The 18,279-nt window shown below is 35.9% G+C and overlaps 1 protein-coding gene across 1 annotated transcript; it reads right to left on the reverse strand.

The window, feature by feature from the left end:
- Positions 1-14,149: 14,149 nt before the first annotated feature.
- On the reverse strand, positions 14,150-14,773 carry LOC135168174 (uncharacterized). Its single transcript, XM_064132118.1, has one exon. The coding sequence runs from the start codon at positions 14,771-14,773 to the stop codon at positions 14,150-14,152; it is 624 nt and encodes a 207-aa protein (XP_063988188.1).
- Positions 14,774-18,279: the final 3,506 nt, after the last annotated feature.

Below are 18,279 nucleotides of genomic sequence, written 5' to 3' on the forward strand. Positions count from 1 at the left end.
GAATTTGAAGAAGAGGAACCAAAGGTTTGCTGATAGGAGATTAAATAATCTAGAAAATTAAACATTTTTCATGAATACGTGAATTTTTGGAATTTCTTATAATTAATAATTATCTACTCATTAAAAAGTAAAATCAGTGCATGAAATCCTAAACAAAGAAACTATTTTCCATTTTCTGATCTCTCGAAGTGTCCGAAAAAATTCGGCTCAATACATTTACAATTATTAAACAATAACTCATGTCGAAATCATTTTACCCTTTGATTTAGTAGATAAAACACCAAAAACGGTTTTAAAAAATGCAGTCGTTCGAAAAAATTTGATATTTTTAGCCGCAAAAAGTCGGCAACTGATAAACAAGGAATTTCACATTTGCATAGATAACTTCTGAAATTGTGGAGAGCGGAGTTCCCTACAAAGAGATTGAAATAGTCATCAATGACAATCGAATAGTTCTGAGACTTCAGCGTCTCCCATTTGCTCCGAAAGAAGAGTGGGAACCGCCCTGTGACTGTCTTCCCGACATGATCATCCCCCACACTGACCGAGAACCCCAACCAGCTATTGCAGCACCCCCGTTCCCGCCACCCCCGTTAAAATCCGATAAACTCTCCTCTCTACAATCAATAGATACCGCTGATAACCCCAACCTGTTCCTTTTAAAAATCCGCAAACGTTCAGAAACAAGCGATAGAAAACGAGAAAACCTCGATTTAGAATTCAGAACCCCCAGACCATGGATTATGGACTCTGAGCCCCCCCTGAAAAAAAGAAAATCATTTCATGAGGAATCCCAAGAACAAAAGGCGAACAAAGTTCTCAGTGAAGTTGATATGGTACCAACAAAGAAGAAAAAAGCGAAAAAGGGAAAGAAATAAAAGTTCAATCCGCCAATGGCCTCATCAATAAATACTCAATAAACCGTCTAATTCTTCAATAAATTGTTCCGCAAATATATTGACTATATTTTATTTATTATGTACATAGACCCATACAGATATATAACTAACGAAATATATTTGTTTATGCAAACAAATGTATTTTTTATAGTTTATTCTTAATCATAATAACAACAATTATGTGCAAAGCCAAAATATCCATCAAGTTTTTTCTACTGATTTGTTTCTTAAAACATTTCTTAAACAATAGTTGCTCTCATATAAATGCTCATGTTGGTAAAGAAGAATTGTGCTGTCGATGGGAATGATTCCTAGGGTACAGTTATAGAAACTATAATCGGTAAATCAGGCTTCGTGAAAAAATATTCATTTGAGCGATCTCCTATGATAATTGTGAAATGAAAATATTTGGAAAATGTCTAAACACTAATTTGACATTATTGGGCATGGGCTGATTCATCCGGAAGTCAATGATATTAATAATCCTAGCCCTGCGCCATCACACAATAATTTTTACGGTGTGATGACACATAAACTACAATGGCGAACGTACCTGTCGATAAGTCATAAGTTGTGGAGGGGAGGGGGGGAGCTTTTTGATCCAGGAAGTCCAGGAGCCGAGAAAAATGTGAAAAACAAAAAAATGTATTTTAGAATATTCTTGGAGCCGTAGAAAAATCGCAAATTGTCTGACGAATTGAATGCCACGTACTCCGTGGTAATTCCTTACCGACAGGGCGTTTATGACGGTAGTTCATGCGCCACCACTACTAAATTTGGTGGTTGAATTTTGAAATTTAGGGGGAGGGGAGGATTTTTAAAGGTTTTCTATGAATTTTTCATTCAAACTCAGATAAAAAACGATAGACCTTCAAATGTTATAGTGCTGCCTCGTAAATTTTACAGAGCTACATATTATTAATTACAAAATGTATTATAAAATTTATGATATTAACAGGAATTTTTATGTGAGAATAAAATCTATTCCAGTATTCTAGCATTTTCCACCTCGATTCTACTGCCCGGCATAGTAATTTTCCTGCGAATTATTCTATTTCGAAGGATTGATGAAAATTCCAACAAAACTCATGCGTTCAAAATTTTCATTGTCAATTTTAATAAGTCGTAATTGGAACTAAACGGAAAAGCTTTCGGAACACACAGAATTAATCTTCCATATCGCCGCCAATACATGAGTTAAACAGCTCCAGTTGCACTCATTAAAAGATTTTTAATGAATCTGGAGAAAGAACATTCCAAATTGTGAAAGATCTTTTCAAACAATGGCCGAATTTCATAAAAAATAATGAAGCGATCTGATTTTCCATTCGATTATCCCCGGAATCGCATCAATACTAATCCGTATCTTTTTTTGCCACTCAATTCCCGACAATGAAAACCTATTAAATTTCGACTATTGTGTGAAGTCAAAACCCTCGGAGTCCTTTAAGGTGGGATCAGCTACTGTACATCATCGGAACAACAGGTGTCAAACACGTCGGTAGACTGGGCGTTTTTCCTGCCCCTAACCCGGAACACTCAACGAAACAAAAAAAAATCCTAATGTATCACAATAAACATTCCACTTCTTCCAACGAAACATACACAATAAATATCTGCTTATAATACACATATATTTATAGATAAAATCTTTATGAAATGATCGATACTATTGCGGGTATGGGATCCGTTCAAATAATGAAATTAATAAATAAATAAAATCGAACTTTATTATGTAACTACTAACCACGTTTATTAATCCACGTGGAAGACACATCCACTCAGTAAGTAAGGAATGTACTCACGTGCGAATGGACAATACAATGAAGATTGGATCAAGTTTGATTGAGGATTGACAGGGCATCTCGATCAACCGTTCGAATGGCCCGATGATTACCCAAAAATTAATTATCATTGATAACTCTTTGAAGTATTTTAGTAAAATATAATTGACTACATTGAGATACGTAATTTATGAGCCTAATGATTATATAGATTGAATGAAAGATTTACGTCTGGACATTACACAATGAAATGAAGCTTCATTTCATCCTGGGCCCTCCAGTCTGGAAAAACAAGACTCTTTCAACATTGGATTAAGATTCAAAGGAGTACATACAGCTCCAGTTGAATCAATACAGGATTTAATGATGGAATCACGTTTGCTTTCACTCTGTTTCTCTCAGCCTCGATCTCCAATCTGAATCTACCTCGTTTTCATCGTCAGGATGGACATTTATCACGTGGATAGCGCTCTGAACCTCTGGTGACCCACATATCGTAGGTCCCATCCACTCAATTTTGTTTAAACACTAAAACCAAAACATATACATCATGGCTCACACCCCTCGGGATTTTCCTCCATAAAAATGTCCTTCAAACTCGTCTGTAAACACAGAGAGAAAAATATTATATGAATTCATTAAAACTATTTTTTGCTTCGTATTAATTCAAGAAGAATCCAACAGATACACTGGCAGTTCGCTAGACCCCACAGTTACGTCTTCAAGAGGTTCATCTGAAAATTCCAAACATTTATCAGGCTGGAAGGAAATTTTCTCACGAGTCCATGCAACTCTGGGGTCAGGTGCTGCGCCGATGTTGAATGGTTGTGCACTGATCGCGTCATTCATTCTTCTCAGGAGTTACCCGCCTACTACGAGCCTCATTTTTAAGTGAGAATAGCACACCCTTACATTATATGGACTCAATAGAAAAAGGTGGCCAAGTCAAATAGAAAATTTTAGAAGAAAAAATTGTGGTGTGAATGGAAACACTTTTTTTTGCTTTGGGTATTGTACTTTGGACGAAAACGATTATGATTATTTATAGTTGGTGGTGTTATTCATCGAAATCCTGTAGATTATACCGCATCAGCAACTACCAATATGGGCATTCAGTTTATAAAATGTTATAAACATGGAAAGAATTCGTATTAAAAAAAGCTGCTTATCAATTTTTTGGAATATCAAAGTAGATAAAGTCTGCAGAGTTGAGGACTTAGGTGGAAACAAATTGCATTCAGTTGAAATAGAACGATTGATAATTTCGGTATCAAATATGAAAGATCACAAGTTGTTGAATCAAGTTATTTCTTGGAACATTAGACCTGGATGAAGAGAAGTGGGAGGCAGTTTTGGAAAAAGATGGAAAAGATGTTTTGGTAAGATGAAAAATAGTATATTTCGGTACAAGTGCAACAGGGTGGCAGTGAATGTGAAGTTGGTGGAGGCGAAGCTAAGGGTTGCCAATCACACGAATGAAAACATCCCATCGCACGTGTATCCGAACTATACTTTTTGTTAGACATGTTACGTTCAGCGAGTGTCAAAAAATACCTTTTCGTTAACTAATACATAAAAAGATACTTTTCGACACGGGCTGAACATAGCAGCAGTGACCTTGACAATTCATTCTCTGGGTACTTTACATAGCTCGTACCAGGGGCTTGAAGATTGCCTATAGTATAATTCCAAGTAATTACCACCATTTTTCTTATGGTTAATTGCTTCTTCTAAAATCGGATTTATTGTATTAGAACATTTCTCTGTTGTAACACGATTTCGATAATCTGTGCGGGAAATGGGGGATTTGTCCGATGAATGGTGGGTTCGGTTGTTAAAATTTTTGTTATAATCTTTCAAAATGACACATGATTTTTCTCGGAAATGTTTTCTAAAAAGTATTTCCAAGTTGGATAGAATATTGCCGTTGTGGCATTCGATAAGGAGGACAAGGTCAATCTCAAGCATTTGGTGAAAATGTGGTTCAGGCAGAGGAGACCCTTGACGCAGTCTCAGGTTAAGGGAGTCCCTGTTCGACCTTCCGTAATTTCTACTCCAGTAGCTGCACCACCAGTGCTGGCATACCCCACCGGTGTAGTTCAGCCTCAGTGGGTCTACCCTCAGAGACTGGCCCACTGGGTTAATCCTCATAAACCAGTGCAGGGTGTTTACCCTTATATAGCCATCCATCCAGTCGGTTTACCATCAGAGACCAGCGCACTGGGTGTACCTGGTTCTGGTCAAAGATAGGAAACCAAACGGATATGTAAGTGATGATTGTTTATCAGGAGATAATATAATGGTATACTGCAGGTTGGTCGAGTTATGGGATTAAAATACCATCGATATATTTTTTTTACCTGTTGCACGTATTATGGAAAAATGAAATTATGATGCTATGGATTGGTTATCAAATATAGAAATAGTGCGGGGAATGATGGACAGTTAAAAATTAAAAAAATTAACATTTTAGGGGGTAAGAAATTCCGATACGTTCAAGATGGTGTGTGCTCATCGTATAATGATGGTGATCATTATATGATGGATCGTGTACTCCTCGTGTGGTCGAAGTGGCTAAACCGCTGGGTAATTTAATAATAATCCTAACATTCCTACAATTCGATGGACTAGAAATAATTTACGTCCTAGTAGTCAATTTCAGTAGCCAATATATTGATTAATATAAAGTGCAATTTTGTTAAACATAGTTAATTATTATTAATCTTTTAAAAACACGTTTAATTATTAAATACTATTATACAAACTCGGCAATTAATATTCTTTTATTTTCTTTGCAAATATTGTTGTGTTTTTTTTTGTATTAAGCTAATCTCATGGCAAAATACGTAATAATAATATTAATTCATCATGAAAATCGTAAATAATTCAGAACAATGACTGAATCCACTAGCCCATTCTCATAATATCTGACCAAGTCTTATTTGTAACAATAAAATATCCTATATCCCTCTAAAATGAATTGAAACTGATGATTTTTCGTGATCATAGAACTGTTTCGATGACAAACGATTGATCCATTCACCCTCCCCGGGAAAATAAATTACTCTAGAATATCGTAAACTGTACTAAATAGTATAAACGAGGCGAAGAAATTATAGTGGGATATTGCAGAGACCAAACGACAGGACAATAGGGGCCCCAACAGTGTCACACAGAGCAATGTCCCCAAGGGGTCTGTACGGTAGTCTAAAATTTTAAAGTTGCGAATGTTTTTGTTGTGATGTCGGCCCAACATTAGAGTGAATAGGGATTTATGATTGTTTTATTTGACACTGCCCATAAACATAGAATCAGAGTAAAACCACAAGAGCTTAACAGACGGCACAGGGAAAGAAATTTTCGATAAAAATTAGATCTTCAGAGGGTAAAACGTAGGATGAAACCACATTCAACCATTTTTTAGATCAAGTTTTGTCAGGTAAAAAAAAATTGAGTTAATAAATAGTATTTCTTAGATATTGCAAATACTTATTATTTCCACAATTATTATCAAGGAATATATTATTGTTGTGATTGTTATTGACATTTTTGTTATTATCTCCGCTATATATGTATATACGCTGCTGTAACTACCACCCTCTTTAATAAAATTGAGTTAATAAATATTTCCTATATATTAAGAATAATTATTAGAAAGATGAAACTTTGGGGTCTAATTTTTTCGATAAAACTGACCGTCACCCCACTTTTCGTCCTCTGTAGGTCTAATTTTCACCCAACATTTCTTTCAATAAGATCATTGGTATGTACACGATCACTGAATGAGTGGTGATATTCTGGTTGATCATTAGTGAATTTTTAACAAAATCTCATTCCCAGATACATTTGATTAATAAAATAAAGACTTCAACGCAGTGAACGGATCATAAATCCTACTAATTTAGGTGTTCCAAATGTGGCTTCTTAACTATTATCCGGATTCGTTAATAGTTAGCAAATAATGTCAACAGTTAAAAAACCTTGATTAACGCAACTAAAATATTCCTCCTGTGCTATCAGTGTATTAAGTCAAATAAAGTACGCTGACACAACGACTTAGCTCTCTTCACGATCAGCCAATGCTGGTCCACCCCCGGTCCACTGTCGGCCATTCCTTATATATTCTGCCACGGCTCCCATGCAGTTCAAACTGATCATTTTACTCCGGAAAAATTCTGACATTGAGGAAAAGTCACCATCGAAATTTTCAGCGACATATTTCCCATTCTTGACGAGTGTCGTCACCCACGTTAATTTGAAAAAAAAATCTCATGCGTTTTTGCTTATTCATCTCATGAAACATTGAAAAATTCTTCGAATCATCGTTCAAAGTTTGGGAGATCGATTTCATTGAATTGTGAATAAAAATTCCAATATATGGAAGTCCCCCAGGCGCTTCAGGTGGTCCTGTACGATAAAAATGTTTGCCTAACGTCATTGTTGCACATTTGACACTCGACCAGTTATTGTTATATTTTAAAAAGTGTTTAGGCCCTCTAATAGACGCCCCCGTGGGGAGGCTTGCGTACAATCTCTTTTACCTCAACTAGGGACTCCACGGCGATTTTCACATTTTCTTTCCCCCTCATTCTTCGACTATGAATGCCAACAGTTTCTGACAAAAATCCACTGGGAGTCCACATAGATCAACGCGTCAGCGCACGCCAGGACGTCCATGGGATCTGATATTCTTCCTGCGTTTCTTTGATTTCTTTATTACCATTGAGTAAAAGTATATGCGACAATGGATCAAGCGGAAACTGTGATCATTTTCTGGTGTTCTGTGCTGGAGATTGGAGTTAAGGAGCGATAAATCCTTCAGGAAGTTTAGTAAACATGTTGGGCGCCGCTGGAACCGAGGGACAGAAGAAATTTCTAGTGATTTTTGTTGGCAAGACATTTTAATGTGAAGATCGTACTTTATTATGATGCATTATTCATTATAAACATTGTTCACTTCCATTGCATCGTCATTTTTATTGAGCAGTGGCAATTATTATGAAAATATCATTATAATAATTAGCCGATAAAATTGTTAATTTCCAATTCTATATTTGTGTCGCTTATCATTGTCGTAAATTTTATCTAAAGAGGAAAAAATCATTTCAATTTATAGGAAAAAAAGTTTTTTGCCATTGTAATAAGGCTTCCGGGGCTGAAGATTTATGGTCAAAAATTGACAAAAATTGTAACGAAACTTGCCTGTCACTGTCAAACTCGATGGCATCCATTTAACTCTCCATTTTTCAATTCAACTTCAGCATTCTTTTTTGTCATAAAAAACTTTGGTTTGACAATCTTTTGCATTTCTATTTATTTGTTAACAATTTTTCAGGATAACCACTGCACAAAACTTTTTATGGCGTCTTTTTTACAAAAATTTATTTTTATTTTTTTCAGCAAATTTCATAAAATTTTTTAAAATAAAAAAAAAGTTTTTGGATTCCATGGACTTTGTCTTTTAAAATTGAATTTAGAAGCCAATTAAATCAAGAGGATTTTCTATTTGACTTTTTCGAAGTTTCCATTCAGGAGGGTCAGTGCTGCCAACGCCACGAAATCCTGAGGATGTGAATATGAGACCGTTGTTACATGCCCTGCCGACATCTCGATACACAAAATACATTTTCACATGAATTTTTCTTCCGCGGGGGCACAAACCACCCCGGCGCATGGGTTCCATATTCACCGTCTCGCCCTGGCTGGAGATGAGGGATGACCGACTATCGGCCGACATTGCCAGCCAATGCTGGCCCATGCCTGGCCGACTGTCGGCCTTTCCTCTTTGTTGTTATTCATCACTTCAATAGTCAATTCTATTCTTAATACATGCGACTTTAGTTTTAGGGGTTAAAAAACCCTTAATATCAACAAGAGTATAAAGTGCGTTAAAAAAAATCAAATAATCCCTCAGCAACAGATTTCGAGCATCACTTTTTTGTTGATTCGTTAATCCTTTGTAATCCATTTTTCCCCTGGTCTCATACCTGAAGCGGCTAAATGCCGATCGCTTAGGAGGCGGTGGTTGAGTGAGTTGCAACGATTGGGGTGAGTCGAGGGTATTAGAGTCAAAGTACGAGTCGAGTGACAGTCGGCAAAGTGTATACACAATAAGAAGAGCCATTGAGGGAGAAATGTACCATACGAATAAAGCGAGGGAGAGAGATAACGAGATTTGGTGGGGTAAAACTGTCGTATATCTGTTTGACAGTAGGGGGGTGTCAGCGAGTGAACTCGAATCCAATGTCCCAGCAGGGTTGCCTCTCCGTCCCTTGGTAATAGCTATTTTTCTCTTTTCTTTTTACACAAGAGTCACCCGACGCGCAGACTACCGTACCCGAACAATGAGTGTGAGAAATTTTCGCCTTATGTAGTAATGGATGAAATATATAATTCCTTATTTGCGGATATTTTTATTAATCACAAACGTGCAATGTTGATCAATATCGGTATTTGAAGGGATGTCATGGGTATTTATGGCGGATTGCACATTCATTGACAGGATTTTTTGGGGAAATATTGGAAACATTTGGTTTTATGATACATCACTTTTACTGTTTATTTGTTGATAATTGTTTTATGTCTACTTATGTGAGGAGAAAGACTTTTAAGACGATAGCATCCAATAGAGTTTTTGTATTTGGCCCAGACTTTAATTCCATGAACGTAAATATTCAGTAAGAATTTCGGAAACAGCGGAATCAGTTCTGATTCAATTTCATTATTTAAGACGGTAATTTTAAGGAGTGGCCCTCTTTATTCCAGAGAATTAGATGTAATGAAGGGGAGCTATGTAGGGATTTTTAATATGTCATGAAACATTCAAAAAGGTGGAAACTTTATTTAATTAAATTTATTTTCTTGCAGATCTTTATTTGTTCATGTTCTGTATTGAAAATTCTTCATAAATCGGTCTTCATTCGATCAGTTTATTTATTTATTTTATTATTATTATGTTTTATAAAATCTATTATTTCCCTCTCAATTTCTGATGAATACAATGACAATCAATTTTGGATAAAATTGTTTCATGTGAACCCCCATCAATTTTTAAAAAATGGAATAATAAATTGAGTAAAATAATTTAAACAAATATAAAATTTTCACAGACCATAAATCTTAATAAGGGCTAACTCTGCGCTTAAGAACAATTTGATCCGTTAAATCGTTTTCGAGAAAAAGTGATTTGTTTTTCAATGTTTTTTCTTGAATATCGTCACAACTAATAGATCGATTTGATTTTTTTTTCAATATATTGGTCTTGATTTCGACATCATCGATATAGCTCGATCCAAAGCTATATATCAGTCTTCACAAGGGTTCGGAGATATTTCCAATTTTCTGTGCTTTCCGACAAAATTAAACATTTCAATAGAACTGATCAAAAACTAACAAGAAGTTTCGTCAAAATCTTCTGAAATTTTCAAACGAAATTGCGACATTTTTCTATGAAATTTTTACACCCATGGTGTTATCCCTCCCCAGTAGGAACAACTCACCGCAGAATCGACCACAACATTCATAAGCAAAAGCCGCAATTTCCCCTTCGAGGGCGAGTTAGTCTAGTAAAAAAAAAGTACCCAGCGAAAAGGCTGATAGAGGCCCTCCTGTCGACCAAAGTGTTTTGTTCCCGTTTGCTCCTATATCACCCGAAGGGTAGAATCATCCCCTAGCATTGCGTGTGTCGCATAATTGAAGAGGAGAGAGCGGGGGGTGGCCTCGTCGGGCAAAAAGGGGGTGAAGAAGAAAAGCTATCAGGCGACCCCTCGTTTTGAAAAAGGGGCTAGAGTGATCTGCCAATAAGGGGGAGAAATACAAAACGGCGCCATGTTTGATTCAATCGAGAGGAAAATGGTGGATGCAAAACGCATCCTGTCATTTGACATTAATTTTTTTTTCTTGTTAATACTAAATTGCTATTTATTGATGATGCTGACATTTATTAATGTTATTATTGTATAAGGCCCTTAAGTTTAGGTCCGTTTTTAATTGTGGCACATATTTCAGGACAAATCACTCGCACAATTTGCGCTCGTGATTTTTTAACCTGGGACAACTTGTCAAACATTTAATCACATGTAGACTAACGACAGGCGTTACACCGAGAGAAAAATTCTTGAAAAATTAGGTGTCTGTTCTGTAATCTGTCAGTCAAAATTACGAACCAGTTACGCATTTTTTTTACTAAATGTTCCATATCTTTTCCGGAACGTTGTGCATTCTTTCTTAAAAATTCACTAAAAAGGGGCGTAACTCCTCCGTAATTTTTCAAAAATTTTTCTCTCCGTGTACTTGACGATGTAAATAAACCGAACTATACGGGACCTCCTATACCAAAAAAATTTGCAGATGCAACTAATAAAAATTTACCGAAATTTAATTGTAAATATATTTGAACGACTGTAATTTACGAATCTAAATTGAATTAGACCAAGGGGAAAATGTAAATTAACTAGTAACATTTATGACAGTGTGAATAACCCATTTTTTAAATGAAAAAATCAATTTTTTCATTATTAGTATACGGGCTATATTATTGTAAATAATAATAGATGTATCGGGAATGGCTGATGATTTTGGAGCTGTTGTGGTATTGTAAGTGGACAATCCACTGTTCATTTCAATACCAGGATAACGTGAAAACCATGTAACATGAATATATGTTTTTTTTCATTTTATGGAAATGTGAGAAATGAGAGAAATCCATTTCTTTCATTCTTTCCAGTTGACGGTGATTCCTGGTTTTCAGTCACCGGTGGAGGCCGATTTGGTGAGTAGACCACCCGACACGTTCACATTTCTCTTGATGCTTTGCCCAGCTCCCGGAGAAAAATAGTTAATAATAATTATATATGAAAATAATATATATAAAATTTATAAATTAAAATTGTAAAAATTGAAACAAAAAAATTTAGTTGAGAATGAGAATCAAAAAAATTATAAAAATTATTATTTGGTGGTTTTTTTCGTTATATGTATAATTTGTATTGAATATTTCTCTCAACAATTTAATTGCCGGGTCGAACAACAATTATCTGCATACTTTGAAGTCTTATAAGCATCGGGAAAATAAAATAATTTTTCTAGATGAAAATTGTGATGAAATGATGAGAAAATAATCCCTCGGATCGAATGCTTGAAATCTTAATTTCAATGACAGACACGAATAATCAATTGGCAGTCTCATGAGATACAAAAAGGTAATTCTTTGGTCAAAAATTTAAACAATTTATTTTCTGTAAGATTAAAAAAACTATCCATCCAATCACAATCGAAAAATCTTTCCATTGTGCTAAAACTCTCGTAAATTATCTGTTATTTACAATATTTACATTGGATGTTATACCTCACTCTGCATATATCAACAGTATTTTATTTTCCATCTTTGTCCCAGCAGTGTTTCTATTTCAAAATGTTTACTGTATAAAATATTTATCAAAAATATGATTTTCGCAGTTTACGTCATCATACTATTAAAAAATTTAAGGTACTTGAATTGTCTGTAACTTATTTTACGCATTTCAATTATCAAAATTCTCCCTTAAACCTATTTTGTTTCTATCGTACTTAATTTATAATAAATTTATAATCAATTCATATCATAATGATTTCACCGGTATATCTACTATCAATAGGGTCGCATTTCAATTGTGTACTAGTCTAGAGTGGTGTGCATTGAGCCAACAGTTAGCAAACTTGCCCATTTTGAAAATATAGGGGCAATATTTATTCCATTGACTAATAATATTTGCGAATATCACCGGGTGGTGTGCAAACAATTTTCACTGGCGATTATACAAAAGTTAAGGGTTGAAATGCGACTATCACGAGAATGCATTGTACCGACGGCAATAATGCCAGAAGGGACTTCTTAGGACGTTTTTAATTTTTCAACATCTCACTCTCTCATTGCGGTTTTATTTCCGCATCGAATAGAAATAAGATGGTGGAATGGTAGCGTCGGGATAATAACGTGAATATTGAAGTAATGCCAGTGGAACGGGTATACGATAGGTTTCATGCTTGCCATGAATCCTCGTGTGCTTCTTCAGGTGATCCTTTCGCCCAAATTTCTTTCCACAGATGACACACGCATGAGGTCTTAACCCAGTGTGAATTCTCTTGTGGCGTGTCAATTCCTCGTTCCTGGTAAAGCTCTTTCCGCAATTCTCTACGTTACAGTGATAAGGTCTCTCTCCTAAAATTAATCCAATAATATAAAAATTAATAATCAAGCTCCAGATCCAAAGTGAAGCAGAAAGTCAAGGAGAGACTTCCTGGAAGGCAAGTGTTCTGGAACTTCTAGATGGGAAGTGTTGTGTTCAAAAATAATGATGGAAAGTGTAGTGTTTGTATCTCTTAAAATATCTATAAAGAAGGAAAACTGGAAAATAATCAATTGTACACGAAAACATAAATATTTTTTTATAACTAATTGTTTATTTCCTGTCATTAGTGTGTTCGAAGTCAAAGACCAGAACCTGATTTGTTCAATAAATTTACAAAGATTACACAATAAAACATTCTTATAAGAAATTTTGAAAAAATAAGAATTCCAACGGATTTTTTTTTTGTAAAAAGTACTTAGAATGAGGAAACATCTTTAATAAAATTTTACGCCTAGAACACACAAGACTCCAAGGTTGTAAAAATCATTTGACATTTACTTTTTCAATTAAGCAAAAATATGAGACAAATTAATGAATTTATGAAAACGAGCCAATTTTTTGTGTGTTTAACAGTAAAATATTACAGATATTTGATTAGATGTGTGTTGTGTGTGTCATGTGTGAATATATATGTTGTTTAAGGTGAAAAACTACTAGCCCAGTTTGGTTATTGATTCTACATAGTTTTTTTGAACAAACTGTGGCTGATAAATCATTTAAGTTATCAATCAACGAAATATGTGTAAAAGGGCGCCGCTCGAGTCGAAAAATAAGTCGTTTCAAATGTTCTCTATTTTCAACCCGACCAGTTCTATTGTTTGCAAATTTTTTGTCGTTTTTTGGAATATACTTTGTACTTTAAGTGTTAACGTCATCATTTATTTTTGGGGGACACTAAAAGTGCTCTTTCCCGTTTATAATCATTTGACGTCAGCTATTAGTTTTCGCGTTCGTACACTGAGGGAAAAGTTGGCAGTTATTACGAAATCTATTTTGTTGACATAGTGTACGACCCTATTGCACACCCTCCCCCGAATTCGCCCTTTTTTTACATTTTGCAAACATTTACCGAAGTCTACAATACCTGCGATGTACTAAAATCGGAAAAATCATTATTGAAAATTTAAAAATTAAAAGAATTGTGAATACAAATTGAATGCGTCAGAAGCTAGAACCAGTGATATAAATTGGTGAAAATTAGCTGCTCTTTTCCCAGTATGTCAACAATGAACTATAATTACAAATTTAAAAAAAAAGAACAAGCAGGGCTTTTTTTTATGTAAAATAACACAATTTGTTATTCACCCGTGTGGATGCGAAGATGTCCTCTCAGTTGTCCTTTATTGCTGAAGGCGACGTTGCAGGTATCACAGACGAATTTCTTAGGTCGCATTTTTTTCATCTCCTTGGCCGCCATATCCTCTTGATGAACCATCGTGACAGCCGCTTCCATATCTGACAAGTACTCCGCAGGAGCATTTGCATCATATCCATCTTTATTTACACGGTCCCAATAAGCTTCAATTGTCTCCCTCGTTTCAGGACTCGCAAACTCCAAATAACTCGGGTACAGCGGTAGAGGAATTGGAGCAAAAGGAGCAATTGGAGCAAAAGGAGGAAATGAAGGCGCGGGGGTTGTCGTAACAGTCAACGGACCATTTAGTTCCATCCTCGAAAGATCCACGGGAAATAGCGGTGGGTCACTCATGGTCATATGGTGGCCGAAATGCATAAAATAGAAAACTCCACGGCTCCGAAGATCATCAATATATGATAATGCTGGAGACGCACTCGTCGACGTCACCACACTCTCGGTATCCTCTTGCCGTTCATTCCTCACATTCAAATCCTGAGGAGGCAGACGCCGGCCAACGCACTCCCGGTCCCAAGGACGGAAAAGTCGGTTTTCAGCGTTATCCATGTTTGATAATAAATGATACTCAAGAAACCGTTGATTATCAAAAAAGTTAATTAAAACACTATCACTTTCAACGATAAATGTTCAATGTTCAATAAATGTTCAATGATAACTGATTCACTTGAGGTACTGGTGGTAAAAGGTACTTGTTAATTTTAATTTTTGAGGCACAACTGTGTGACACTAGACTGCTCTGTATCCCAGATTGGAACTGAATAACTCGGGGTGACCACAAGGGGATTATATACACTGAAGACGACAGGGAACGCCCCTCCCTCGGTGGGTTCCCATTGGGGCAGACGAAGGGCTGGAGGAGTAGGGAATGGGTCGATGGTGTGGGGGATTGGAGGACGAACTAGTCATTCAGAACCGAATGTTCGAGGGCGGGAGAAGGGCTGGGAGAAGGGGGGGGGGGAAGGTTATGGTGGATCGGGTGTGAATTAATCGACGACCACAGAAAAAGCGTTCTGGGGTTTAGGGTGAATTTTTGGGAGGCATACGTGCCCACATGGAATGGGGTGAACGGGGGGGTGGGACGTGGGGCTGATCGGCAACTTATTTGATTTGAATTTCGCGGTATCAAGGGGGGTGGAGGGCTTCGGTTGTTCGGGAGTAATGGTCTGCATTGGGAAGGAAAGAGATTTTTTTTACCTTTCGTTTTTACAATTTTTTTTATTTGTTTAAAGTGATGGAATTTTTTCGTTTTTCAATTTATTTTTATTTTCGGATATTTGAGAGACGAATTTAGAGGTAGGCAAGGGTGGGAATTTAAGGGAAGTAATTGTTTAGCGTTTTCTGATGAATAAATGTTGGGTATCGTGTGGTATTTGGAAATAAAAGTCGGTTTGATTTTAATTGGGGAATAGGAAATTTGGAGAATTTGAATTCTCCTGAAACATTTGATAGGAATTTATAGAAATTGTTAGGTGCAATTTATAAGAATGTATTTTATTATTTCTCAGATACAAGTTTTGCAATACATAAGAAAAGAAATTTAATGACAATTCATTGAGAAAAAACTGACGAAGGGAAATAATCAGAATTTCTTCAGTAAAACAAAAATTTTCAGCCCCAAAAAATTATCTTTCTTATTGTATTCAATTATTCATTTTGAGAATTGTGACGATGAATAAATACGCGGAGAGAAATAGTTATAAACTATGCTACAGTTTCGTAATTTCCGAGGGAAATGAAAGGTCTGATAAAAATAACGAAGGGTTCAATTATTATGATTTTATTAATGAATTACGTAATTTTTATGGAACATTTCTTTTTATTCGCTTCGCTATTCCAATGATACTAGCGTTTTTTTAGTAAACATATAAAGCTGCAACGATCACAGTCTCAACAAAAGAGACCTCTCCAAAACGACCAGTATCAATAGCCTTGAGAGGCTATAGGGCACAGTTTTGACATTCATCCGAATAAACTGTGAAAACGTACACAGAGAAGTCCCCACACATGTCCCAGGGTTGTAAAAACGGAGGGTGGAAGTAAGAGGCAACGACTAGACAGTTGAGAATCGTACCATTTCGGCGGGTGAGTCGATTCCAAGCATCACAATAAATCACGGGGTCGGGAAGCTCCACCCCCACAACAACCCCTCGGATATCCACACACGGAAAAAATTACTTTGGTCTAGAAATTTGTAGTTTCCAAATTTTCAAAACTTCTTTTAGGCTTTATTATCACTGGAATGATAAAAGCTATGCAATTTATTGTTTTTTATTACAAAGATTTCAATTCATAAAAAGTTCTTAATTTTTGACGAATTTTAGATCGAATTAAAAAATTACGCTCATGGACTGAATAGTTATCGAACAATAGAGTTGGGAGGATAGCGATTTTTTTTTTTAATTAAGGGAAAGTGATCCCCACCCCAATCCTAATTTTTACTGGACGAGACCGAATGCTCGATGTGATGATTAAAATAATTGAAAATTTCAACATGAAATGATTTTTAATTTACAATGAGAAGCGTTAGCCAATTTAACCAAGAAAGAATAATCGATAGTATCAATGTTCATACTTTTTATAATACGAAAATGAGGTAGAGGAGGAGATACGTCCTTCGCAAAATTTAAATAAAAACCAATTCGATGTTGTAGATTTGCAAATAGATTTTTTTGTTTAATTTCCTGACTAAATTTTCGATTTGTGATCAGTGTAATAAAATATATTAAAAGAAAAATTTTGCAAAATTGAATTGGAATTATTTAAAAAAAAAGAAAAATCCGAATTTCACATTAGTGGCGACATGGGGAAAAATTTTGGAATGTTGAAGGGTTCTTTTATGATTTAACCCCTGGGCCCGCCATATCTGGGGAGTCCCTGTTCTAGTAGATAATCAAAAATTCTCCTGGTACTTTCACAACAGCTTATCATGCAGATTATGGTAGACGATAGGCGTGACTGTTCATTAGGAACAAAATGTTTCTTAATTTCAAACACGGAATTACGATGGTCATTAAGTCATTAGAGACTTCCATAGAGGATTATTTTTAATCGGTTTACACCAGGAACAGCACCAACTGTTGTGACGCCTATAGTTAGCATCAGTCTCCTGTTAGGGTGGCCCTATTTTCATTTTAAGTTGGTCCCAAGATTATCGCCAAACGACTCTTGCAGTTTAGCCGACGGGTGGATTAGTGCCTACCAATTTAATGAGTTTTGCAATTTACAATAGTACAGGTATGTCGATACAAGGGCTGCCGATCAGAGAGAATTAAAACACCAGTCGCACGTATATTCGAACTATACTTTTTTCTTATTTTTAAAATTTTTTTTACGTCAGTCTTACAATTATTTAATATTATAAAACTCTATGTTTCACATCTCATCGCAAACTACTATCGTCATATAAATCGTATCAAGAAAATTTTGAGTTCCATGAGGTACTTGAGGGTAATTTTTTTATAGCATTTTTTGTACAATAGTTATGCTCCTGTACCTGACCCAACGGTCTTGGATCAGGCCCGTAATGATCGGCGAATATATTGCGGGCCAGTAATCGGGGATCGTGCCCTTATTCGCAGCGCCAATGCGAGATATCGGTTCAAGAGCGGCTGTTTATGGCGCCAGTAAATCCATGAAATACCTTGGGTCCTGTCGTCGTCTGTGCTCTAGAGACTGACAAACCCTACAGGGATTATATTATTATCTAATGAGAAATATCTACAATAACCAAATGTGCTCACCATGCAGGAATAGTTTCGTTTGTAACGGCCTTCGAGAGATTCATTAATGATTTTGAGTAGCTTGAATAAAAAATCGCTCTTCAACTATAGCGAAATACCCATTAACGAGGTCATTAAGGGATGCTAATAATAATATTTGAGTGAGGCTTCGTTGCTGCATTTGTTTGGATTAAAAAATTGGGGACTCCCCACGACCGAACTCGCGACAAAAGCCTCAACAGAGTTCGAAAACTACGAGTTCTTGAATACAAATGATTTTTGTATTTTGGTTAAATATTTCGCCCGTCGACCGACTGTTCAAGGCGATCAAAA

This window comes from Diachasmimorpha longicaudata, chromosome 1 (assembly GCF_034640455.1).
Source record: "Diachasmimorpha longicaudata isolate KC_UGA_2023 chromosome 1, iyDiaLong2, whole genome shotgun sequence".
Taxonomy (NCBI): Eukaryota; Metazoa; Arthropoda; class Insecta; order Hymenoptera; family Braconidae; genus Diachasmimorpha; species Diachasmimorpha longicaudata.

Coding starts and splice junctions, on each gene's coding strand:
- LOC135168174 (XM_064132118.1), bottom strand. CDS start 14,773: ATGGATAACGCTGAAAACCGACTTTTCCGTCCTTGGGACCGGGAGTGC.